Consider the following 27,009-nt stretch of genomic DNA (forward strand, 5'->3'; position numbering starts at 1 on the left):
TAAAGCAGTAGTACTTCTTGGCACCTGATGTGAACATCGTGTGGCAGAATAAATTTTAGAGGTGATCCTGTGCCAAGGCTGTGGCAAAGCCAAAGAGCCTTTTTCTTCAGTTTGCCTTTTGCTTTTCTACAGGGTGCCTCAGAAATGCAGAACGAATCGCTGACATGCTGCAGATCACTGCTTATTCTTGGAAGAACCGTCCAACGGCCATAATTGTTCAGTGTTTGGTTTGTTGTTTTTTTTTTTCCCTCTAAACCACTTCAGGATGGGAAGGAAGAAACTGCATTCGTGGCTCACTATCTAGCGATTTCCGGGATGGGAGGTCAGTCGGGAACACCCCAAATCCATGTGTGCTCAGGGCTCCTGGGCTGGCGGATTGGTTGCTCCAGTGTGGTGCAGCTGCTGCCAGCTTCTCCGGGACGCCAGGTTTTCAGAGAGCCTCTGCACATACTTGAGCAGTAAATTTGGCCTGAAACATTTTGCTTCATTGATTTTTAAATCCCTCTCCTTGCCACCCGGAAAAAAAATCCGGAGGTACGGAAATAGAGTGAGTCCCAGCCCAGCCCCTGGGGCACCCTGGTGCTGTGGAAGGGGAAGGCACAAAATGTCTTGCCTGGGTTCTGAGAAATCGGAGTAATAAATAATAATAAGAGTCCTATAAATTATTCAGAGCAAATGAGCTATTCTCCGATGCCGTTGCGGGACTGAGCGCAGGGGTGTGGGCGAGGCAGCCGTAAATCTGTCCTGGCGAGGGGATGCTGTCCTGTGCCGGTGTTATCTGACTGGTCGAAGCTGTCAGACCGCTCGGACAGCTGGTGGGTCGCGATGTTTGGGGATGCCGTGAGGTCTGGCCTCTGCTGTGCGCCACGCGCTCCCTGCCGGTGCTATCTCCTGTGCTCTTGCTGTGTCTCTAACGCCCCGGCCATTCCCCGAGGGTCGGGGCTGGCAGCCTGCCTGCACCGGCTGGGGCCTCCCAGTCTTCTGCTGGCTCCACAGCCGCAAATGAAGACTTTTCCCTTCTTTTTCATCGCAAGGCACGTTTTTACTGGCTTGGGCGAGGAGCTGGTCTGGAGCGTAGGCATTTGCGTGCCCAGCTCCACTTCCTGTTGTTTTCCTCTCTTTGGAGGGCTTTAACTCTCTGCAGAACCAGGGCAGGGGTACGAGGAGAAGGGAGGCGGCTGGTGCCGGTGACCGGTCGGTTCGGGCGGAAGGCGCACGTGCTGCCCGTTCCCCTCGGGGTGTACGCGCACCCGGACCGCTGCGGCGGCTTCGCTCTGCCTTCGGGTGCCGCCGGAGCGAGGGGCCGGCTGCGGGACACGCGGGAGGTGCGCACGGGGGGGTGTGCGGGCCCCTCCGCTGCCGCGGCGGGGGCCGGTGTCGGTGCTGCCCGCAATAACGAACCGCCCCCCGCGCGCCCGTCGGCCAGCCTTGGCCGGGGGGGCGGGCCGTCTGCTCTCTGCCGCTGCCCATTGGCCCGCCGCTCCGGCCAATGAGGCGGCGGGGTGGGGCGCCGCGCGGCTCTCGCGAGAGCGGCGCGCGGCCGGGGCGGCGGAACCATGTTGCGGGCGGTCACGGCGCAGCGCGTGCGGCGGGTGGTGAGTGCGGGCGGGGGCGGCGGTGACGGTGAGGGCGGGAAAGCGGGAAAGCGCATCGCGCCCCTGCGGCCGTCAGACGGCCCGCTCCGGCGCGGGGTGCTGAGGCGTCGGTTGCCTTCCTTCCGCCCCGGCCGCCTGGGCCCGTGCCCAGTGGGGCAGAGGTGGCGCGGGGCCGAGCTCCGCCGTCGGCCCGCCCGGCAACGGTGGTGTCCGGGGCGGGGGCGCGCGACAGGCGCCGCCGGGGCCTAACTCCTCTGCTGGGCCCCGCTTCTCTTCCACACCGTAGCTGTTAAAAGTTTCTGAGCGAGTGCCGACTGTTTGAGAAGACCTTGCCAGTGCTCACTGGAGGCAGGAGTTGAGGATTGGTGCCCGGTGTGAAGGACTAACGTAGTCGTGAGGGAAGTCTCAAACTTCCCCGAGTCCTCCCACTCCTCCACCCTCGTACAGGACTAGGTGAGGAACGGGAGTGCTTTCGTACAGCTGGAAAAAACTCTTCGAGTTTGCAACTCTTAACAATGTTAGAAATTTGTGGCTCAAGGAGAGGCTTTCTGGGGTTTTGTGAGATTAATACAGCCTTTCTCAGTCCCATGAACTTAGCTGTGCAGAAATGTGATTGCTTTAATTGTCACAATCTGTGGACCGAAGCTAATGTGAAACACTTGTTGCTTTTCCGTATTGACCTTCATGTTGCTCAGCTGGGAGGAGTGCTGGGCTTTTGGAGGCCATTTGCTGCTTGGTGTGTCCTGGTGGCTATGTGGCCAAATTTAACAACTAGGTGAACTCAAGGTTAGTTGGAGTAGATGATTCATGAAGTGTCCCTGAATATCTGTTTGATCCCCTAGCATGCACTAGGAGACTCTCCCTCTGCTGAAACTGTGTGTAAATAGCCCTTCTAAAAGAGCTTTAAATCTTACAAATTTCTTTTTGAGCTCTCTGAGGCTTTTACAGGTATTACAGTTCTGTAGAGCTCTAAAATAGGAATTATGGATATATTAATAAGTTTCAGGTACTTAAAATGACTTGAAGAGCAAAGGTGGACCAGGACATACATGATTTAGTTAATCTAAAAATAATAACTGTTTTAATCATGGACATCTTTCAGTTATTGTTAGGCTGTAGGCTTTGCAGGACAAAGGTCTCAATGATCTCTGGAGCTCCTAGAACATATGGTCCTGCTGTGTAAATAATACTTTACTCTCATAGTCAGTGCACAATTCAGTTTCATGTACTGGAAACATGAGGTCAGCTCCTTGTTTTTCAGCCATATGCATCTAAACTCAAAAGTTTATAAAATAAAAGCATTGAAACATTGTGTGCATGGGTGTGAGTAACAATGTAGTTGCAAGACAAGCAAAGCAAACTCCATTTCAGCACTGCTCATGCAGTTCAAGAGTTTAAGAGAGTCTAGAGAAAAACAAGATGAGAGAGATGGTGTGTGTGTGGGTTTTTTTCTTTTTCCTTCTTATATGATATTTTGCAGCAGTTTGGGGCCAAGATGGTTGTAGGTGGATATAATACCAATGCCTTTAATTTTGTATCCAATTGTCATTCAACCTGTGTTGAAGTTAGAATTTATCCTAAGGATATTCATGAAGGGCAAGCAGTGCTAGTCTTGGCTGTTTCAAGTTGTAACTGAATCTCTTGGTCTGCTTCACTTCTAACTCCATGGTCCCTCAAAAAAACCCCAGTGAAGGGCATTGTGGCTCTTTGTTTCTCAGGAAAACTCTTTTGCTTTGTATAATATTTCGGGGTTCTGCTGTTGTTGGAAAGAACCAGATAGAATAAAAGTTGCGTTTGTTTCTGCAGTATGTTTTTTAGGGGGGCAAAAGATGCTTTAGAGTTGGCTTAAACAAAATAGCAGGCATGTTCTTATGAAGTTGTTTGAGATCTTCAAGTGAATGTGGTCTTAACTGTCAGGTTTTCTTTCTCACTTTGTAGTATAGTATTTTACCATATAGTAGCTTTTGAATAAAGTGAAATGTCATTTAATTTTTAGTGATATTGAGCAGGTACTTTTATTTTGTCTTCACAGTGTTTTTTTGGGGGGGCAGTTTTCACAGCTGTTCTGTCTTTGAGTTCCTGTTCATTTGTTCAGAGCTTTCAATTTCCTGGTGTTTCTGAAAACAGTGGATTTTATTTCATATCATATCTCATGATGCATGTGTGGGTTTCTTTTTGTTTGTTTGTGTTTTTTTGTTTTTGTTTTTTTTTTTAGCCTGGGATAGTTCAGATAAATAGGTTTAATAGCCTGAAACATGTCTTTCTTACTCAAAGTACTGTGCTACAGTTGTAGTGTTAGGGAAATATCCTTCAATTGTCATTGATAAGCTCAGACTATTAACTTTTTAAATGTGTTCATTTGTCTTGAGTTCACTTTCAGTAGTGGTGTCTGTGTTTCAAAACGGCTTTGCTTTGGTTTTTATTAATGGGTTTGCATGAGATATATCTGGAAAAGTTTCTTCTGTATTGTATCTTTCTATTGCTGCTTCACTTCCTATTTAATTTTAAGTCTTTATTGTGATTCCTAAATAAATCCTCTTTATAAGCATTTTCTTTATTTCTTTTGCTGTTCTTTGCTGCAGTTGTAGCTCCTTTTCAGTTCAGGTGTCTTTAATGTTGTTTTTCTGGTTAGTGTTTCCTGGAGTTAAATAGCTGTTGCTTAGACTTCTTTAGCCAGATCTGTACAGAGGTATGTCCTGGTTTTGTGGGGATAAAATTATAGAATCAATTTTCTGTTACATTTTGTTTTGTTTCAGTCTGTGGCCAGCTGTGGGATGGTGATCAAGGCCATTAGCAGTGAAACCCAGGGCAGCTGCCCCAGGCTGGCCCACACCTGTATTCTATAACATTAACTTAACATTCACTATAAATGGGAAAGCTGCTGGGAATGGGTGGGGCTCTTTGCTGTTTTCTCCCTCTTTCTTCTTCTCCATGATTGCTCTCCCTGGAGGGGCTTGCTATCACTCTATGGGCTAAGTATAATTTTTTGTCTTTTGTGTTAGTATCAATATTGGTTTTCTTATTTTATGAAATCTGTTTAAATTTCAACCCACAAATCTTCCTACTTTCCCAGTTCCCTTTCTCAGCTGGGGAGGGAACATTGGGTGATAGAACAACTGGTTATTGTTTAGCCCTGGGTGCAGGCTAAAGGGAGACAAGGTTCTAGAAGAAGTATAAACGTTATTGCTAGAGCTCCCTCCTCTCTCTGAGCTTCCCAAATATTTTTTTCTTTTTTTTTTTAAGCTTTGCAGCTACAAGACTGCCTATGAATAGAATTAGGCATTGTTTTGTTGTATAGGAATGTGTATTTAGTCATACCCCGATTCCTAGTTCCTGGAGTCAGTTCTTGGGAATTTGCCCCAGTTATAATGGGTCTCTATGAGATACATAATTCCTGTTAAGCAGTTTTAAAATATTGATTTCTGGCCAGTTTGTTTTTGCAGCTAAGAAAATCAGCTCTAGAGATACCTTTTTGGGTCAAGTTGTGAGGTGCTTTTGCCTTATGAATTTCTATTTTGGTTTAGTTCCCAAAATCTGCAGTGGCTCCTCTGAAGAGGCTGGGAGGCATACTTCAGTTTCCTGGGTGAAGTTTCTAACGGCCTATTTTACATTCATGCATATTTGGAGTGTGAGGCCATGCAGAATACACCTGCTGGAGCTCTTGCATTTCTGGAAAGACTTTTTGGCTGTCCCATCTTTTGGTCCTGTGCCTGCCATGTGTGTTACTCGCAGAGCTGATTTCATAATTCCTGCATTACAGCAAGTGTCCTTGGAGCAGGCTGCAGGCAGTCAGCTATTGACTATTGGGTGTAGAGGCCATTGGTACCTGTCTGCTCACCAGGCTCGCCAAGCAGCGAGCAAAGATTTACAACACTTTTCTCACATGTTAATACATATGTTTTGTAGCATATAAGCAGCAAATCTGTATTTAAGAAGCGCTGGGCCTGCTTGTGTGCTGTTCAGGTGACGTGTCTGTGTGCTGAAAGACCAACATACGTTCAGTTTGCGTTGGTGTTGCTGTGAAGAGCAGATCACCTGCACAAATGGAATGAGTATGCTGGATGTATGGAGTGTTGGCCTCGTGCGTGGGTTTAGCTGTGCACGTCTGCTGGGCATGTCCAGATTTCTAACATTTGGCTGGGACAGTAGCAGTGAGTAGTCTGCGTTATTTTGTCTGAAGCCTAGAAATTTGGATATTATGCTTAATTTTTTCACATTCTGCTCAGAAAACATTGCTGAGTTTCTCAGGTGGGGAGCAAAAAGATGCTTTGGGGAAACTTGAGATGATAGATTCAGAGAACCCTTTGGTACTTTGCAAGTGGCTTAATTGATGTATACTGCACGTGTAGGTTAATCTTACCAACTTCTAGACATCTGGAAGTTGGAGGCCAGGTTTGCTCTACAGTAAATGCTGGGGACGGAGGGGAGGAGGGGGAGTTGGAAACTCCAGATAGTTTTCCTTCATAAATGTTTATTTTTAGTATAAACTGAATCACTGCCTGGAGTTTTCACCAGAGGGGAAACGTAGATGTTTCTGCTGCAGAGGGAAAATAGGTGCCTAGCTTCAATTTATGTTTAAACCTAGGTGAAACAAATTTCCAGTTGTGCTGGTTGCTGGCAGATGTGTTCATAATCTACTGGCATGCTTGAGAAGCCACTCGATTGCCCAAGTGTGTAGGATGTTTAACTGTAATTGATTTCTTTGGATAGCCTGATTTTCCAGAGCTTGGTTTTCACCAGGAGCCTTCTGTGGCACAAGTGCTGATTACTGTTCCCTCTCAAGGCATTGCTTTCCATGGTTTGGTCTGTGTGTCTTATTTCTTGCGCTTTTTATCCTTGCTGTCAGCTGGTTAGGTTTATACTCAACCTTCCTATTTTATCTAGGCTTGAAACTAGGCATCCTGCCAAAGTACAGGTGGAGAAATTATGTCAGTGAAATAGTGGGTTGTTCTCGCACATATGCAGCTGGACAAGTTACTTCATCAAAATAACTACCTGTCCTCTTCATAGACTCATTGCAGATTCTCAGTTTTCAGGACCATATGTGACTGGATGAATTTGGTTTTACTGAAGAATCTTTATTGCAACAAACAAAAGTCAGTTTATTTTTGTTTTTTATTTAAAAAAATATTTTGTGTGTTAGTATATTGAAATTCAGACTTGTGTAGGAATCTTATTTGTCATCCAGGTTTCTTACCCAGGATCTAGAATGTGACTTCTAATTTATTGTAAATCTGGTGCTGTCTTTGTGTTCAGAAATGTCATGCATGTAGGCATAAGGTAATCTTCCAGTGTGCAGTTCCCACAAGTATAAAATGCAGGATTATCAGTTTAGAAGTAATACCGAGTTAATGCTGTATTATTGAGTCTGCTCAAGCAACATCCACTGCTCTTACTCTTTGTGGCTAAAAAAAATAATTTCTCAGTTTATTCTAGAATCTTTTGACAGAATGATATAGAGCTCCTCTGGTGGTGCAGTACTTATTTAGGGAAGAGATCATGATATAGTCAGAATTAAGTGCGTGTTTAAAATGCACGTGGCTCCCTTTGGAAATTTGAAAACTTCAGAGTCTTTCAGGAGCATGGTCCACTTTACCCTGCGACATGACTATAAATCATTGGAAAAGTGGGCTTTTTGCCGCAAAAGCATGGCTTTATTCTTCAAACGGTGACTAAAGTCTCTTTTATTGCAAATGATGTATGAAACATAATCAAAAATATGGTGTCTGATCTATATTGGCAATAAATATTTTGTTACTGGCAATTGGCTTCAAATGGTCTTAGAATCTTTAGTCATAACAAGGGATCTTCAGCATAAAAGATGAAATGCAGAGCACTTTTACAAGAATCCTTATTGTTTTAATCAAAATGACAAATTACGATCCTGATTCTGCAAAAACTTATCTTTGTACTTATATTTTTACACCGTGATTAGCTTAAGGGAAGTCTTCAGGATGTGCTTTCCCTGTGTGAAGTTTAGCATGTTGGTCGGCTTTGTGTGGTTGAAGTCCATATCCGAATTTTAGCCTTTCATTTTCTGAAGGTGTTTTTTCTATTTTAAGTGGTGGGCAAGTGTGTATTTGGCATGAGGGGAGATGGGGTCAGAATATATGTTTAAAAAAGTAGTATTTGGCTGTGCAGTCTTCAGCATTGTGTTAGTATTTGTGCCTTGATCATATTCATGAATATATATTTGTTTACCATGTGTTCCATATTACATTGATCATAACTTGAGTCTTGATTTAGGCTTTATGTAGGATAAACAAAGACTTGAAGGATAATATTCCCATTCCCACCCCAAACACTTTCTCTAGTATTAGTCTTGGAGGAATAATGCTTTTTCCAGGTTCACCTGGAAGTTAGAAAGTCTCAGAGCTTAGAATAGTTTGGTTTGGTTTCATGGCAATTCTTTGCTTTTTTTTTTTCCTTTTTTTTTTTTTCTTTCATTTTTGCTTTAGAAGTTAAAGTCTGTGTGTGTGGATGGTGAATTGGTCAAAATTATTATTTAAGGACCATTAAATTGTGGTGGTAGACTGGGTGGTCAAGCGTCAAATGTTTTAGAGGAAAATAGGAGAAAAAGGAACCCGATGCTGTTCAACAGTTCTGTTAGTGTGTTTTCAGGCTGTGAGCCCTTGCTGCTTAGTTGTCATCCTGCCCCTGCATACAATTTTGTCTTTATACATAACTAATTTTAAAAGTGTGTTCTGTAGCTAGATGTTGGGTAAAACCTATAGGGGAAAAAAACCCCACAAACCCAAAACAACCACCCAGCCCCCTCCCCTCCAAAGAAAACCCTATAACTAAATTCTTATTTGCTACCCTTGGTTTCCTTGTATCTTAGTCTTGCTGGTCTAATCTTCACTCTTTAAGGTGCTTAGTTAAGTTGATCAACTGAGCTTGAATGTAATGTATTAAAATGTTTTTCTTAATATTGTTCAGTATTTTCCTGAGGTTTTAGTTTAAACATAGCATGTTATAGATATGCTGAATTCAAGCAAGTTTATACTTTTTTTAACACCTTATGTATTCTGCCTACTTAATAAACTAAATAGGCTAAATCTAGATAATTTTTGACAGCAGTGTTTTATGGTTTATATAATTGATAACTTTCTGTAAAGCATTGGATGCTCTTAAGAACAGTTTTACTTAAATGCTAAGTATCAGACTCCTCTCTCTCTCTCTTTCTCTTTCTTTCTTTCTTTCTAGGCATCGCTGCTCCGGAGGTTTCAGAGTACATTAGTTGTAGCAGAACACGACAATGAGAGACTTACACCCATTACACTAAATGCTATCACTGCGGCAAAACGTCTTGGAGGTGAAGTTTCTTGTTTAGTAGCTGGTACCAGCTGTGACAAGGTAGGAAATGCTGTTTTCATATGAATGAAATAATGAATGCAGTGAAACAATACTTGGTAGCGTCTCGGTCAGCCTGAATAATAATCTGTAGTGAAGGGGAACTGTGCCAGGAGTTGCTAATCTGCCGGAAATGTCCTGCACTTGAACTACTTCTCTTCTGAAGTGAAAATATGGGTATAGATTTAATTTCCCAAGGGAGAGTATCAATATCAGTTGTTATAAGCTTAAGCAAGCAAATTTTTATAGGACTAAAGGACAACTAACTTTTAAAACAATATTTCCCTGTAAAGCTTGAAAGACAAATATTGCAGCGTGAAGAACATGGAAAGAAGCTTGCACTGGTTCAAATGGAAACCAGCAGAAATGAAACAGCACAGTGACAAACAGGGCTGCTGAGCATCTTGAGTTTACTAGTCAGCTACTAGTAACGTAGTGAGAGTGTGTTTGCAAACTAAAATTCTGAAATGAGTGCTTCTTGACTTTATCATTTAGCTCGTCTGAAGTCTCTCGTATGTTAGTTGTTGTATTGTTAGTCTAGTTTTTATGTGCAAAATCTAGAGACGATATAGTTAGTACATTAGTGTCGCTCTTATTCCAGCATGATAGTTTTGTGTGAACAGTAAAAGTGCAAATAATTATGTCTATTTTTCATACTAGGCTATTGTTTATGAATTGTTACTCTGAAAGCAATATGTAGTATCTCAGGTGGGGGGCATACTTATGGCAGCTAATTCACGAATTGGTGGAGAAACCTCACTGGCTCTTCTAAATTGAGACCCAGGGGTTAGGGGTGGAGACCTGGAAGCAAATATTTATCTAGATCAAGAAAAAAAGGAAATTAATTTTGCCTGATATGTCTATCTTTGAGTTTCCTTATTTTTTGGTACTTACATAGTGGAAAAATGATTGTGAATGTTTTGTTTTTTAATACTACGTATATGGTGTCTATTTGGCAACGTATGTCATGCTGGGGAAAAGTATTTTACAGAAAATCAAAGTTTGGGGGTTTTTAAGCTTCTTGCTAAGAATCTGTATTGATAGGACAAAAGAACCAGTTACTCAAACAGATATTCTGTAGCAATTATTACGGAATTTTTGTTTATTTCCTCTTGTTAATTTTTGAGGGTAAACTGATACTTGGTGAACTCAGTAAAACTGCGCTAGTTCTGGGATGATGCATGTGGTCTCCAGACACTGCTGTCAGTCCTCTTCCCTCTGATCTGCAACAACCCTTTTATCATTTAAACTTCATTTCTGCAAATTTAAAAGAAAGAAATGCATAAATATAGAATTGAAAATATACATCACATCAGTAGGCAAAGAGTTAGCTGCAGACAAAGGATTGCTTCTAAAATTTGGACAAAGATCATAACATTGCTGTACATTTGCATTTGCATTGTGTGCCTGTGTGGTAGATATTGACTGATTTAAAAGAAACTAGGATTGGTTTCCTGATGATTATATCAGAATACTGAGCAATAATCCTCAACTGTGGTTGTTACCGGGTGTTGTAATAAATCATGAGGTTGCTGTGTAAGCCTGCATAGAGAAGGCAAGCTTTCCTATGTTTGATTTGCTCAGTAGTTTTCTTATTCACAAAATTCATTCTCATTATCCCATAAGGCACTGTGCTCTGAGTCAGTAGATCTGCATTTTATTCCATCAGGTTCGTTCTGATTTTGAAATGCACATACTTTTGTGTTCTGGTTTTCACTAGTCTATAGGCTGTAAGCTCTTTGCAGCAGGGACTTTCTTGTTATTTGTTTATGGTGCCTGCCACCATCGGGCTCTAGGTTTAGTTGAAACCTTCATGTGCTGTTATAATACAAACTAATAATAATTCATTTGTAATCATAGGTAGCACAAGAAGTCAGCAAAGTGCAGGGTGTTGCAAAAGTTTTAGTGGCTCAGCACGATGTATACAAGGGATTTCTAGCAGGTGAGAGTTGTTTTTATCTATTGACAGAAGAAATGGTATTTATATTTGTGATTGAAAATGAGAGAGTTGTAAATTTTGAGCAATATATTTTCATCCTCAGAGGAGCTGACTCCCTTGATTTTGGAAACTCATAAAAAATTTAATTACACCCACATTTGTGCTGGAGCATCTGCCTTTGGGAAGGTAAGTGATCAACGTGCGTCAAAAATTTCTTGTAGGAAAGAGACAGACACTATTGTATGTACGAGTGTGAATCAAATGCCTGAGAGAGGTCAGCCATGGACAGTTCTGAGTTTGAAAAAAAAGTTACAGTAGTTTGCTTAAGAACACATTAGATTCATGTCTGAGTTTTATTATGGGCTGAGTTGGACAAAGGAACAGCGTAGAATAAATATTTAGTGGTGACCAGCTAGTTCTATGTACCCAAGGCAAATGTACGATAACACAGATTAAGTGATCTGAAAGCATTATGAAAATTGTAAGGAAAAGCACTGTAAATTGAGATGAAAAATGTGAAAGGAGAGTGTGCAGACCTATTGGGAGGAAATCTTTTTGGAGGGGGGAAATTACGCCTATGATGTAAGTAACACAAATTGAAATGCCTGTAAATATATATAAATAACCCAGATCCAAGTTGTAGCTAAGATATTTTTTTATGAAAATACAATTTGTCAAAACTTGTTTTTTAAGGAGCGTTTTTAAGTACGCAGAGAGCCTCAGTAGTAACAGTCTGGTCAACGTTGTAGTGCAGCTAAATTAGAGAAAAAGGGTACTTCAGAAATCTTGCTGATGCGGGATGAATAATGACATCAGCCTTCCGTCTGACTGCTTTCACTTCCAATCAATATTAATCCATATACTTGTAATTTTGCTAGGAGAAATCTTTACATATCTTAAATCTTAGGGGTTTTTTAATTTTATTTTTTCTTTTAATTTTTGATCTGCCATGTCGTAGTAAAGGTTAATAGCTTTTGCTTTAAAGCTTATGCTTCCGTATTTGAGTGCTTAATGTGAGTAAAAATTTAAGAACTGGTCCCTTTGTGTTGTACCAGATTGGGGTGAGGGGGGACAAAAAGCAAGCAGAGCTCTTGCTGTCATTAATTTCTTCATGATTTATGTTGCCCTTTTTATCCTACTACTTATTTCTAAAGGTGCTAGGTAATTTTCTAGAGTCAATTTCAGAGCAGGAGAATATATATTTTAATATTTTTAAAATTATAACTTTTTGGCTTTTGAGAGTAGAGTGCAGGGGTTTTTTTTGCTATGTCTCTGGTAACTAGCTTCAAAAAAATGCTTTTTTTCCTTGAAGCTCAGCAATCCATAATTGTCAAATTTCTGAGCAAATTGCATCTATATGCAGTTTTAAACTATTGAAGCAAATAAGCCTCCTAATTTAAGATATTGAATTAAGGGTTTACTTCCTGTAAATCTCATAAAATTTCTAATGTTATTACAATAATGGGATTTTGTTTGGCTGTTAAAGCTACATTAGTAGCTGTTTTACTTACAGCATTATATGAAGTTAAAATTGGGACAGCAGGTGTTCTTTTACTGACTGTGTGCATTTTACTTAGCATTTACTTTGTTAACTTTTCATCTTTAACTTCTAGAATCTTATTCCCAGAGTGGCTGGCAAACTTGATGTTGCCCCTGTTTCTGACATAATTGAAATTCAGTCACCAGACACTTTTGTGAGAACTATGTATGCAGGTGAGTAATCACAAAAGGTATGTGGTATTTGTGCAATAAAGGACCCAATGCTGGTAACTTTTCTACATAATCCTGTTGGCAGAACCTTGGAATGTGATAGGAATTTTCACTTTACAGTCTGCATTGCTGTGGTTCATGCAAGTGAAACCTAGGGATGGATGTGATGCTCCGTGTGTGAGAAAGCAAGTAATCCCAATAACTTTGGTACTATCTGCTAGAAACCAGGTCTATCACTTCAACTAATAGAATTTGATAGTCTCCTTTGTACATACTGCATTTCTTTGTTAATGTACTTATGATCAGATTTTGTAAAATGTAAGACGTTAATTGTCCAGCTTTATTTAAGATGACTAGCATTAGTTCTGATTTAAGATACCACAGGATTACTTTTCCTAGTTCTGAAGACATTGAACTAATTATTTATAATATTTAGTTGACTTAATTTACAATTCTTTTTTCAGTCTTGTTTCTCTAATGCTTGTCTGACCCAGTGTTTTAATTTAGACATGAGCTCATTAGCTTGTGTTTCTTAATTTTACTGGACAAGATGGTACCATGTGTACCAGCGTGGTGTTACGTTTTGAGTTACAGTACCAGAATGTGGTTTTTATATTGCACTTTTAAGTTACTTCCCAGTAATTCACACTTTCAAGATGACTTTGTTTATGAATAGATAGCGTTGCAGCATTTTTTCTCTTTTAGTGTTCCCTGCAGGCTCCAGGGTGAAGTAAATACCTTATATGATATATTATTGAGAAGAAACACAATCCCACAAATACTTGGAGCAGGCCTTATTGTCTTCTGTTCTGATGAAGTTGTGCAACGGGATAAAAGATCTATGTTGAATTATAGACACTTTGTTTAAGAATGATGCTTTTAAGTCACTTTTAAGTGTTTTTTTTTCTCTTCTGAAATTTAAAAGCTCATTCATAAGGGGTGACTTGAATGCTCTGTATCCTTTAAAGGAGGATTTGTTGTCATACTTCAGAAACGTGGAGCTAAAAAGTGAATTAAAATATTTGTAGTCGACATTCATTAAGTGCCTAGGTTTCAAGTTTTGGTCATCTAAAACTGCAATTTTGGGAAGTAACTTTCTGAATGTTGCCTATTCCAGTACAACTGCTAATGAGTTTTAATATTTGATTTGTTTTTTAAAAAGCGTGCTATGTCTGATACTTTCTGTAAAAAATATGATGTGATCCTTTTTTTAGGAAATATTCTTTGCACTGTGCAATGTGATGAAGCGGTTAAAGTATTTACCATACGGGGAACTTCTTTTGAGGCTGCCCCAACAAGTGGTGGTAGTGCCAGTTTAGAAAAGCGTGAGTATTTGTTCTGTTATTTTGTCGTTTCATGTAATAGTTAGTTTTGCTCATTGCAGGGTGGTGTTTTGCAGTATTTGTCAAAGCAAACTGATTGTCATAGTGTCAGCTTTATGCTTTTAATATGGGCAGTTGCACTTTTTAGTGATGTCTGGTAAGGGAAAATATGGATTATCTGCTCAGTTGCTATTTTCTCTTCGACCAGAAATGGAGATTATCTCTGCCTGTTTCACTTGCTGCTTAAACCTCTGCCACTGCAATCTTGAAACTTCTTATTTGAAGTTACAGCTGTTTGAACAGCCAGATCAGTTTGCAAAGCAAGATAGGGCAAAAATGAAAGTGGCTGGCTGTCCATGGTTTTGGTTTAATTGATTGTATTTCAATTGAGATAGGTCATTACAGTGTCTGGCTAAATTAGTAGCAGTTTAAATTGGTTTGAGAATAGCAAATCATTGTTTTATATTGGTTTTAACTAAATCAGTTTAAATTATTATTTTATCAAAGCGTAGCTTTGATAATAAAGAAATCCAGTCACAGAATCACAAAGTAACTGAAGTTGGAACAGACCTCCTGAGATCACCTAGTCCAACCCCACTGCTCAGGCAGAGTCAGCTGGAGCAGGTTGCCCAGGACTGTCTCCAGTCAGGCTTTGAGTATCACCACAGATGGAGACTTCACAACCACGTGGGGCAACCTGTTCCACTGTTTGATCACCTCTACTGTTTTTTGCTGTGGGCCTTTTTATGACTGTGCTGTAAATGCAGCAGAGGCAATCCAGTCATTAGTAATGTGCTCTGCATGTGTGTGTCCCAGTCCTCATGTTTTTGAGTGGCTTGGTACCTGCCCCTGAACCATCCTGTATTTCCTAATGTCTGTGGATGTTAGAAAACAAATGCTACTTGATGCTTAAGATTAGCATATTGCACTGTCATTGCACTACTTAGTTGGCTCGATTGCCTGTCTTAGGAATAACCACACTTACGCTGGGTTGGTATCAATATATTATACAACAGACCTTCATTTTAGTGCAGCTTGTACTATAGGTTATTTAAACACAACTAATGAGAGAGGCTTGTAACGCAGAGCTGTAGAGCAATTACTGATAGTAGTTAAAAGCTTGGGGTAGAGTTGGTTATAGAATAAACTTTTGCATTAAGTTTAAGCTCAAATTTAAAAGCATGTATTCTCAACCTTTATCCTTTTTCCTGTGGGTGTTTTTCTCATGTGATGAATGCAGTAACCCCTCCACCGCCTGTTGGTCTCTCTGAGTGGATTGAGCAGAAGTTGACAAAAAGCGATCGACCAGAGCTTACTAGTGCAAAAGTGGTTGTATCGGGTGGTAAGTAGATGATATTAAAACTATGTCGCGTTGCATTTAAGTAGTGCTACATCTTGATTAAATAATACCTGTAGCAGAATACTGTAATGTGATACGTTAAAAAAATTATGATGTAATTCTAAAATATGGCACAGGGGCCAGTGGGAATGCACCCAACATGTATGTTTCATGAGGACGCAAAACACGAGGTTAACATATACTGGTAGGCTTTTTAAGAACATTGACATGTTTGGTGACTCCCTTTAAAATTATGGCAATATGAAGTGGTTTTAGATACAAATCTGTCAAGTTTAAAATTATTGCTAATCATTACAGGCAGTCTAAACATTATTATGTAATGGCTTTAATGATTTTAAAAAATCATTATGTTTATATTCTGCTTTTCAGGTATAAAGTGATGGACTGATTTTTTAGCCTACAGCTAAAAACTTATTCCTTAGTTATTCTGCTAGAGTTTTGTACCTAAAGCCAGCAGAGGGAGCACAAATTAGTAAAAAAAAGGATCCTGTTTCCCTCATTTCAGAGAATGATCTTGATGGTGCTGTAGGCAGGAAGTAAACTAGACAGAGTGGTGTTGGTTTCTACATATGAAATGATAGTATTAATCACAAAGACAAAAGCTAAATCTCCAAATATTAAATACTATTTAGTAATATATCAAAAAAATACCCTGTGCAAGCAAATATTTATGCCTTTGCAAATGCAAATACTCATACAGAAAGTTTATGTAGGCAATAAAATCTTGCAGCATATTGTGTTTTTCTTTCTTCATCTTTTTTTTTTTTTGTTCTTAAATTTAAGGGAGAGGCTTGAAGAGTGGTGAAAATTTTAAGTTGTTATATGATCTTGCGGATCAATTGCATGCTGCAGGTAAACTTGTTTTCCTCTTTTTTTTTTTTAACCCTGGTTATTATATTTAAAAAGGTCACACTAAAAACAGTGTTCACCTTAAGTCTTTTATTTTCATGTCTCTGCCAAATAAATTCTTAAAATTCTGTTAGTTTAGTCATAGATAAAGGTTTGTCTTGTCCTTGTGGTCAACTGTGTATTTAAGTGCCTGTGTGTGAAGCAAAATACTAAGCTGTAGTGTTCCCTGCCTTTTCAAATCTCCAGAACACAAGCTCACAAATAAAATGGGAAGTTGTATAAATTAAAAACGGTCTTAGCTCCCTTTGAAGAGCTGATTGAAGTGTTTCAGCAAAAATTTTAAGTACAGGTTGGGGGAGGAGGAGGAACGGTTTGCGTTAACATTTTAGCTACATTAGTTTTAGATTTCACATGTAATAATAAATTACAGTTTTACATGAGTGGTTTTGTTTTTGAGTTGGTTGCTTCACTAACTGAATGTCCATGTGGCATTTTCAAGTTTACTTTGATATTTTTCTTTACTGTACTATGCCTGACTTTTCAGCTCCACAGCGATATAAGTTGGCACATGTGTTCTATTGAAACTCGGAGGAACGTTATGGGAAGGCATTTATGGGAAAATCCTCTTTTGACAAAGCAACAAGAAAAAATAATGGAAATATGCCAGACTAAAATCCTTGGTTTTAAATATATGGCCCTTTGGTGCTGGGAATAAGGATTTCCTGTTGCTTATGAAGTGCATTAGCACTTAGTATTTGGAAGTTTTAGCCAGTGGTATAGAGAGGGATTACTATAAGAGCTCTTAAGAGGGAAGTTTCTAAATGTGTGCCCTTAGAGTGTGGGACTTTTCAGTTAAATACATGTGCTTTTATGGTGATATAAATTTGGCTCGCTAATCTTTTAAAAGAAAACACTGGGAATATTTTCTTTCAACTAGTTGGAGCTTCCCGTGCAGCTGTTGATGCTGGCTTTGTTCCTAATGACATGCAAGTTGGACAGACGGGCAAAATAGTAGCACCAGTAAGTATGGAAATATCTTTCATAAAAGAGCTGTGATGTTTTCTAGCATGTATTTTCCTTCAAAGCAAATGCTTAGAAATGAGCTAAGTCTTAATACTGAGCCTAACAGGGAAATCTTAGTGTGCCCATTGTCATACTGTCACTTGACCATGCATTTGCAAAACTACAGCAGCAAGCTGTGATGTAAATCTCTACTGTAGGTCAATCAGAAGCATTCTGCAGACAGTTTTGTCAGATTTTGTGGGCTCGATTTTTGCATAGTTGCTGGTGCTGAACATTTTTTAGTTTTCTAACAACCAGCTTTGATATGCTAGAAGATGTCATCAATATAATTTCAAGTTTATGTTGGCAATATGTGGCTTGATCTGTGGGAAGTGTGGTGTTTTTTTTTACAGGTGATAATTTTTTAAAGTTTTGGTAACTGTAACTGGATTATTACATTACATTCCAAGCAGAACTTTTGTATAAATAATCTACAGGTTGGCTGCTGTAGAATGAAATACCAAGAAGGGTACACTCTAATGAGTGGCTTAATGTTGGGAAATAACCTGCTGCACACCTTTTCTGCTATGCATCCTCATATCACAGGGGACTGATTTCTATCTACTTGGTTTTTTTGGATCTAGGAGGGGCCTTTCTGTCATGTAGAAGTCTGAGACTACTTTAATTCTTCCTTATGACCTGGGGAAATGCAGGGAAAGTGGTAGACAAAGCACACGTGAGCATTTGTAAATAAGAAGGTACAAATGTAGCTCATCTGAATGTGGGGTAGAATGTGTGCTAGCACGTACTGAGATGCAATGATCGTGGACATGAGTAGGGAATTGTGACTAAGAACATGGGCAGGTATGGAAATCTGGCAGATGTACACTTTGAGATACACAACCAAGTAAACATTTAGCCTTTCAGCAGGCAGTTCTCTTTGAGTGTGTATGGCAACGGAAGGCACCAAAGAGCAACTTTTTACTTGTTAATTGTTTAATGAGACCAGAAAGGGAGAGTGAGCTGGAACTTAGTAGAGAAACTTGTCATATTTCAGTTGCTGCATTTGCCAAATTGCAATAATTTAAATAATACTAAAAAGCTGTACGTATCCAAAGCCTTGATAGAATCTGAAACGTTTTGCCTTTGTACCATTAAGAACCGCAAATTCGAGAACTTCAAGCCATGACCATTATTTTTCCAGTAATACATCCAGCAGGATAGAGCAGTTCTTGAAGATATCAAAGATAGGAACTTGTGATTCTTAGACTCTGTCAGTTCTGCCTGCTGGGTTTTCTTGAACAAGATGCTTCGTGCTTCTGAGATCTTCTGTCTTGAAACAGGGATGTTTGTTGCTTTTTTTTTTTAAGTCCTCGTCAGAGGCCTTCTGATGATAGCCCTGTAGGGCTAAGTGGAGCTATTTTTAGGCACACTGTTTAACCTGTAAATCTGTATGATCACAAACTGCTACAAAAAATAGCTTCTTGGGAATAGACCTGTTGATAGGACTTAAGGTCCATGTGGTTGCGTATTGTGTCCTTCCAAAATCTTGATAGCAGTGACATTAACCTCTGCTCTGGAAGGAAATTGTGAGGCTTTATAAATTACAAACACAACCCTAACTCTTCTTTCTGGTCAGGTCCTTCTTTTGTGCATGGTATGTAATTGTTTGGACATAGTGCAGGACAGCTGTAGCCCCCAGCGTACTACTTTCTCTTTGCTAAGGGAACGTTTGTATTTAATGCACTTGCTTTTGATCACACGGTAGGCATAAGGTCCAACGTGTTGCAGCTATAGGTCTCAGCAAGCTAACCAACGCTAATTCAGTAAGTGCAACTGCAGCATATATGGAAATGGCAGGTTCTAAAGAAGGCACAGCTGGTTGTCATAAGGAGGCAGTCTTTAGCTGGTTGTCGTGTACCCAAACCTTTAAAAACCAGGGAGGAAGCTGAGTGTCATTTAACTGCGTATTTTGAAAGGGCATGAGATGAGGCTGACCATCGTTAGTTCTTCACTACCAATTAATGAAGTGGAAAACACTAATCTGAAGACAGCTCAGCTCTGGTTTGTGCATCGTGAGGCTCAACAATGAAACTTTTTCCAGAGTCAAGGGCATATAAACAATTACGTACAAACAAAAAAGACTAGGTTTTGATGAAGATATAGTGCTGTAGCTTGCCACAGATGGCTCATAGCAACATGTGAAAGTCATAAGAACATACAGCCACATCATAGGATCACATCAATGTCATCATTGTCCTCTTCTAGAGGATTGTTAAAATAGCCATTAGTCAGTCAGGGCTGACTAATGAATGTTTGGCTATTGTGTCAATAAACGATCCTAACTGGCACAATTGCATGGTGCTACGTCTTCTTGTCAGCAGGTTGATGCATTTCTCTCTCATCTCCCTTCTGAAAAATATTCTGAACTAAGTAGTGAGTTATGCAGAGTACTGAAAATTGTATGCCCCTTCTTTCAAATTGTTCAAGTATTTCTTCTAGATCTTGAAATACATGCAAGGACAGCATACAGTGGCTTAGAAGTAGAAAATATTTAGTTAATTCTAATGAAAGTGCAAGTTGAGTTGATACTAAGCCCTCAGAATTGCTGACTAGAGGAATTAGTTTTTCAATGTGTTGGATGGGTATCTTAAATTTGAGGCAATTTAAATCTGCAAATTCTTAACTTCACATTCCTAATTCTACTTCTCTATCTTTTTGGTATTTTAGCTAGAAAATAATCCTGTGCAGTGGAAGACAGAGTTCACTTAAAGAAGGAGTAGCACTGAACTTTCTTGATCAGATCAAGATTATACTGGCTGTTTTAACAATCGTCTAGAGGATGACTGCTTTCTCTTCCTATGAGGTGTGCTTGGTATCACTAGTTTGGGGAGAGCTCGTGAGGTTTTAGCTGGAGAATTGCAAAGCAGCTTTGTACATTGCTTAGTTATATTAGCTGAGACTTGAGTTGTGTTTCGTTTTGAACTCCAGTTGACGTGGTGTGTAGCCTCCTGGGTGTGTGGGTTTTAAGCAGGGGAAGAATCTTGGACACAAGAAACTGTTGGAGTTTGAGACATACTTGCTCTCCTGTGCAGCTGTTAGTTTCTGATGGGAAAGTATCTTAGCATATGCTCTTACTCTTCTATTAATAGTCTCTTGCCTAGTCTCAGTGGAGGATTGGAATGCATTGTTTTTAAAGGACTCTGGAATTGGGTCATTTTTGAGACTACAGAGGCAGAAGAGTTAGTTACAAGCTCAGGAAGAGGGGAGGTGCTTCTGCTGCTGCTTTTTGTGTGTGACTGCTGGGGAGGGTTTCTGTGCTGATCATTGGGTAAGAAGGGAGTAACCTAAAAGATCTACTTATTTCTTCCCTTGTGCCTTTGATTGTGGATTTGGTGAAGGAAGGGTAATTTTGGTCACCGGTCCTTCAGTAATTCTGTGACTGGGTTCAGTTTTTGAGTGCATCCCAGACAGTGCATCGCAGGACACAAGAACCTCTTGGGCACGGGAGCTTTCCTGAAATGCTGATGCCTTAACACATGAACAAACTGCCAGTCAAGAAACAATTGTAGTTCGTTTTGCTTAAGTAATAAAAGAATGCGGTTAATTAAGGAGAACAAACTTCACCTTCTTTCCGTGTGAGTTAGCTCTGTACAGTACATCTACCCTTCCAAAATAGCCTTGGATCTCAACTTTGAGCTTTTGTTCATGTTGGAATTTATGCATTTTGTTGTTTTTTGACTGGATCTTTAGTAATTTTTCTTTTGTATAATTTCATTCCAGTTGTTAAAATGTTTGGTATATTATTTTTGTTTCTGTTAGTAGCTTTTATTTTGCCTGTTGATTTCAGGTAGTTGCAACTCCTGTTTGAACATTCTGTCTTACAATTGTGAAAAGGCTGATTTGTATTTGATGAGATGGAGGGAAGGAAATTTTTAGGCATAAGGGGATGTATTAAAATATAAAATGTTACCTTCCTAATTAAAAAAGTAATATAGTATATTCAATGTCTTTAATCAGTGACAACCATTTTAGGAGTGTGGTTTTTTTTTTTAAATTAGAAGCCAGTTTTTCCCACTGTTTCTTATATGCAGGTGTTCTGCAAAAAAAGGAAATTCAGTTCTCAGATTAAGCATGGTGTGCCGTTTCTGCTTAAGAAAAAAGCCCTTGTAAGGATGTTCAAATTAGTTGGTTTTGGATGAAATATCCTTCCCATGAGTGCCTACTATTAAGTATTAGTTAAGTATTTCCAGTTAGAAAATACTAAATTCCCTGCACAAATCGAGCCTCCCACCACCACCCCAGAGTACCTGCTATTTTTTGACAAGAAACTTCAAATAGTCAGGGGCTTTAGTTTTCACAGTAAAAATCTTCCCAGTTCTATCTTCACAAAAAAGGAAAGAAACTAGAAGAAAATGGGGGAGGAGAAGAAAGAAGGTAAATAATGTTTTCCAGTTATTTAAAACTTTCATAAATGGAATATGGATGCTTCATTTATTAGTTCTGTGTTAGCTTTCCTTACCCTAGGTATAATTAGCAACATTTCTGACATACAAAGTAGTATGTAATCTTTCTTATGAACTTGCATCATTTATCTAACATTGAAACAAAAAAATGCTGACTCTTCTGAGAAGAGAAAAGCAACTGCTATAAGTCTTAAGTAGCTTCTGTTAGTTTCTGAACTGTGACCTTTGCAGTAGAGATTTGCAAGGAAGGGGCATATAGGGGATGACTGAATCCCTGCAAATAGATGTCTAATGCCACTTTAGCCATCTAGGGTATAAAAAGTACATTCACAGGGCTGATAGTTACTGTGTGGGACCTGGAGACTTCCTTCTGGAGCAGCATCTGTGATTCAGGTGGGAAATCCTACACTATCTACAATGCCACTAGGCGCCTATGTTTGGACACCCAAATTGTTCCCATGGTCTCACAAGTTGTCCCTTGTGTCCTATTCTAATTGTATTTTCCCTTTAGCTTTTGAAGGAGGATGGGGTTGTACTAGAATTATCTTGCTCTCAACTGCTTCCCCCCAGAAAACAAATAAAACCTCAGTGGCAGTGTGAGTTGCTTTTTTTCAGAAAGTATGTGTCATTTTAGGCTGTTGATTTTGTTATCCTCTATCCTTGTGAAGGATCTGCTGCCTGAAAGGCATCCTTCTAGTTTAATCTCTTCAGAATTTAAATGTTCACCTCACGCTTTTAAAATTTATTTTCTGTTGAAGTCTGTGTTCTTTCAGGGTCCAGTACTAGAACCACTTTACCTTTCTTTATAGGTTTTCCTAGCTGGCAATAGCAAAGACTTAACCAGACCAGTATTTCACGATTGTAGGACTCAGGGTGTCCATCCAGGGTTAGCCATCAGTGCACCACGGCTAGAAGGCCTCACCTTCACCATTTTAGGCTTTATTGCGAGGTTTTCCTCTTGAGGAGGGTACAGTACGGAGGGTCTGTCCAGCAGGGAGAGCGCAGCCAGGCAGAACTTCCTTTTTTTTTTTTTTTTTTTTTTTCCAGGTGTTCAGTTGCTGCTGTGTTATTACTTTCAACATTAGGCACAAAATACTAACAGGCGACAAGAAATGGAGATGGAAAACTCAGGAAGGCGGGAGTTAGGAAATACACAATGTAGTAATTGACACTGGATTAGATGATTGTGCTGGAAATGTGATATGATTGCCCAGAAGGCAGAGGCATTTGGATGTTGCATGTGCTGAGAAACCTCAGGTGGGGAAGGCAGATGGGAATTCCGTGGTGTTCTGATATGATTGCCAGGACTAAACTTGCTGTCCTGCTTAGCTTCAGTGTTTAAGCTTCAGTTTCATGCCAGAGGGTCTCTCTGGATGTAATGGATTGCAAGAACTTCAAAAGGGAGGCAGAATTACAACTGTCAGGAATTGACAGTAATAATGAGGAGAAAAGAGGCAGGTTAAAGAGGTGCAGCTTCAACTGAGATGCTGAAGAGTGAGATGTTCATTCAGTTGAAAGGCACCAAAGCTGTGGAAGAACAGGAACAGCTTAAGGTGTTATATTAGGTAGAAAATGCAGGAGTGGCATGAAATCAGAAGCAGGAAAAGGAAAGCTGAGTAGCAATGAAGCATTCCCTGGCAGAGAGATGCGTGAAGGTGCAGAGTGGTCTTCTACAGAGCAGTGGAATTCCTATTGCTCGGTTTCTTTTACAAGAGGATGGGATGCTTTCTGAGCTTTTATTTTACTAGGCAGCCTCTTTCACTGCAGTCAGTGGCTTTTTTAACACTTAGTGGTCATCTTCTTGCTTTGGGAGTAGCAGGAAGGGAGAAAAATAATGTGATATTGTCTACATTATTCCTGTATTTCTTATTTCTTTGTATTTGGTGGAAAAGCAGTCAAATACTTCACCTAGCTTGGTTTTGTTGTCTCTAAAATGCATGAGTCACTCATGGTTTCATTGCGTAGTAAGTGGATACTAACTCTTCTTCAGTGTTAGGTCCCATCTCTTTCTTAGGGATTGTTTGCTTGCTCAGGGTAGCGTATTGTTAAGTTTTGTTTCACTTCACTGTCTTGTGGGGAAGTGTAGGGAAAGTGGAGCAAGGTATATTTATTACAGTATTTCTGTTCCTTTTTGCTCTCTGGCTCTTATTTAAAATTACTAACAACAGAATGAACTAATTAATGCCCTTAGCTTCATGAGAAGTGTCACTCCTGTCATCTTGATTGTGCTCACTTTAAAAATGTTTCACTCCTTGCTTATCAATGGTAAGATCTTCATTACTTCCTAATTTCTTACCTATATAAGAGAACACTGAGATACTAAAGTTTCTGTATTCATACACATGGTACGTTACTTAATTTCTCCTCCCTTCAGCTAGCTTCTTTGTAGGAATGTGTTGTTTGTATGTTATGTTTGTGGGTATTATTAACAGACCGGCAGGTGCACTTCCCATTGCATAAATGGCTGAGGCTGTTAGGTAGCTAGCAGACGGGAGTAGTGCTGGGAAAACTGACCGTGCCTGGGAAATTGGTTTTGGAATATCTCCTCTGATAATTCACTATTGTTGAAAAGTAGCTTTATAGTGGCAAACTTTAGAGAGCTGTTTGTATGCAGCTGGGACTGAATTTACAGGCTACCTTTCTCTGGCTTGCTAAAAAGCGAAGGATTGACAACCCCTTTCATCCTGCATTATCCAGTGTAGCTTTTAACTCCAAGAAAACTATGTTCACAAATTGATGCTCTGCTCCTTTGGGGTTGGTGCAGAAACATTAAATTGTACTAAAATATTCATATGTGAGTGCATTTAGCTGAAAGCAATTGATGTGCTTTTCCCTAGAGAGAGGAAAAAAACCTTGCTGTATGGCCCTGCACTCCAGCAGACACCCTGACCACACTTAAGAGTAATTACATAGCTTGGCTGATCAAAGGTTCTTAAAGTGAAAAAGAAATTGTAGTTGGGATATAGCTTAGTAATGTGTGCTTCTTGAATGGAACATATTCAATTGCATCAAAGTAGGACATACTGGATAATTGTTTGATATACTGTGTAATATATATGAACTACTGTCGAGGCAGAAAATATTTTATTGGGTTAATAGCTTGTAATTGGAAGGAATCTCTTGTATGAAGCAGTTTTCATTACAAAGATTTCTTTCTAATTTCATTGTCCTTTCACTCTTGCAAAGAAAATAAAATATCTGAGCTGCCTTTAAAAAGAGTATATGTGCCAAAGGGGTTTATTAAACTAGCCTGTTTAAAAGCATGGTGCTGGTAGGATGATAAATTGATGTACACTGAAGGTTTTCAGTGTAACTCAAAAGCTGGCATAGAAATCAATAGTAGCTGACGGCATGCTTGCAGAGTAGCTACCTCATCTTGAGTTGCACCTGTGGAAGATGCGCAGTAGCCTTATAGCTGTATTCAAAAGCACTATGAGTTGCAAGTAAAAACTGTTCTTGTGGTTCTCTTAAGCAAATGTACCTTGACTACCCCAAGGCAGCCTAAGGCATTTTAAAATATTCCCATAAGTAAAAATGAAGTAATATTATATGCCACAAATTATTCTGTAAATAATTGGAAGAATCAGTATGCACAGGAAAATAATTGCATTGGTATATTGGCAATTACAGTCATCCACATAGAGCGCTCTCGTGACATTTATCCAAAGAGCGTGTAACTGGCTGTGTGGATTCTGGAGCCAGTTGTGCAGATTTGTGCACGTGAATGGCCTTGCCAATATGTAAGTTGGATACATTTAAAGCAGAAATAAGAGTCTAGGGGATGGCTAAGGGAAATTTTTTTTCATTTTAGTGGTTAGCATACAGTGACTTCCTACAAGACATACCATGGCCGTGTTTTTGAAAGTTTGTGGAAAAAACAGTACAAGGCTAGATTAATACTTTAAATAGCAAATAAAAAGTTGGGTTCTTGATTTGGAATCTTGCCTTTAAATAGAATAAATTTGGGACTTGGACTCTTGTTTCTGTTTAGGGTTGCTGTGATGTAAATCTGTGCTTACAAACTTTGAGGTCTCTGTCAGGGCCTTGGCTCCCACTGGAGTCTTGTGAGATATTGTGTGGCAGGACAAGTTAAAGCACTCCTGGCCTTTGGGCCAGTTTCCTGGCAGAATCAGGTTTGCCTGTTGCTGTAGCCCTTGTGGGAAGCCTAGTGGGTATGTTAGGTGCTGATGCTCCCACCTTCACATGTTCCCATTACCTATATACCAAGCCCTTTCTGCAACAGCGCATCTTTAATTCAAGTATTTCTTGGTCGTGCCTCCCTGCCCTCTGCTCTTAGACTGTTTGGTGAATTCAGTGTCCTGTGCCGCATGTTTCCTCCATTGTGCTCTTCCTTACCAGTAGCTCTCTTCTCTGGTGTCCCTTCTCCTGTGCTGATGTCCTCTATCCACGTCATACAAAATAAAGATTTGTGGCATGGCTGTGACATAGGTACAGTAATTATTTCCTGTGTGAAATTAAGTTACTGTGAGGCAAGACAATTGTCTAATCTGATGCCATGCCATTATACCACCAAAGCTTTCACTTTCCTGGACTTCAGTTGCTTTTGGGACTTCATTTGTATCAGACGGTGCAGCGAGCCTGTTGGTGCAGAATCTGTGTGCTGTTTTGTTACGCCATTTGCACGTGGCACAGCGCTGGCAGCAGCCCTTCGGTGAAAACTGCCTGTGCACAAGCACCAGGGACCTGATAAATGCCACTCCATGTCCTGGGCTTTGCCTGTAGTCATAGGCTGTGGATCAGCCATCTGGCAGCAGTAATTAGAGCAGCTTCCAGCAATCCAAAAAGCAGGACCTTGCAGTTGGTGTAAAGCCATCTTTGTTGGCACCTGAGGGCTGGTGTGATCCAGACTCTGATTCAGGCCGCTTTGCACCTTGGCGTGGGTCCCCTGCGTAGATGAGCTCTGAAGAGCTGAGGTCTCCTTCCAGACCTTGACTGCTCTCTGCTGCGATGGCAGGCATGTCGCATAGCGCAGTTGGAAGCGATGCTGCTCTGTGGTACAGATCCGCTTCCGTTTTCCTCCCTTGCTTACTTCATGGTGCTTGGGGCTACAGTCCTGACTTAGGACTTTGAACACTAACACAGCAGAAATTATAGGAGTCAGCGAAAGGCATGATGGAAGTTAATGATTTCAGGGAAAACATCAAAACAAGGGTATTACCCTGCAAATAACTTAAAGATCCAAATTCCTTTTATGACCTTTATGGATGACCAGTTAAATTCTCTCTTTGGAGACCACTGAACAGTCCTGAACCTTTATCATTCAGACCTTGTGGGTCCTTTGTTTCCCTCCCATTAAATTGTAGAGTAGATTTAGACTAAGATTTAAGCAGTCAAACCTATTTTACAGTATGGAACTGTTAATAAGAAACATGCTGTCCTATGTGTTCTTTAT

At 40.0% G+C, this 27,009-nt stretch overlaps 1 protein-coding gene across 1 annotated transcript in view; it reads left to right on the forward strand.

The window, feature by feature from the left end:
* Positions 1-1,513: 1,513 nt before the first annotated feature.
* Positions 1,514-27,009, forward strand: part of ETFA (electron transfer flavoprotein subunit alpha) — a 32,068-nt gene continuing 6,572 nt past the window's right edge. The window contains exons 1-9 of the mRNA XM_068410790.1: positions 1,514-1,595; positions 8,802-8,951; positions 10,809-10,890; positions 10,991-11,073; positions 12,501-12,600; positions 13,812-13,922; positions 15,160-15,261; positions 16,063-16,131; positions 17,066-17,148. Coding sequence (XP_068266891.1) covers positions 1,557-1,595; positions 8,802-8,951; positions 10,809-10,890; positions 10,991-11,073; positions 12,501-12,600; positions 13,812-13,922; positions 15,160-15,261; positions 16,063-16,131; positions 17,066-17,148 — 819 coding nt within the window. The 5' untranslated portion in view covers positions 1,514-1,556. The remainder of the gene's footprint in view (positions 1,596-8,801; positions 8,952-10,808; positions 10,891-10,990; positions 11,074-12,500; positions 12,601-13,811; positions 13,923-15,159; positions 15,262-16,062; positions 16,132-17,065; positions 17,149-27,009) is intronic.

Source organism: Nyctibius grandis, chromosome 11, assembly GCF_013368605.1.
Source record: "Nyctibius grandis isolate bNycGra1 chromosome 11, bNycGra1.pri, whole genome shotgun sequence".
Classification (NCBI taxonomy): Eukaryota; Metazoa; Chordata; class Aves; order Nyctibiiformes; family Nyctibiidae; genus Nyctibius; species Nyctibius grandis.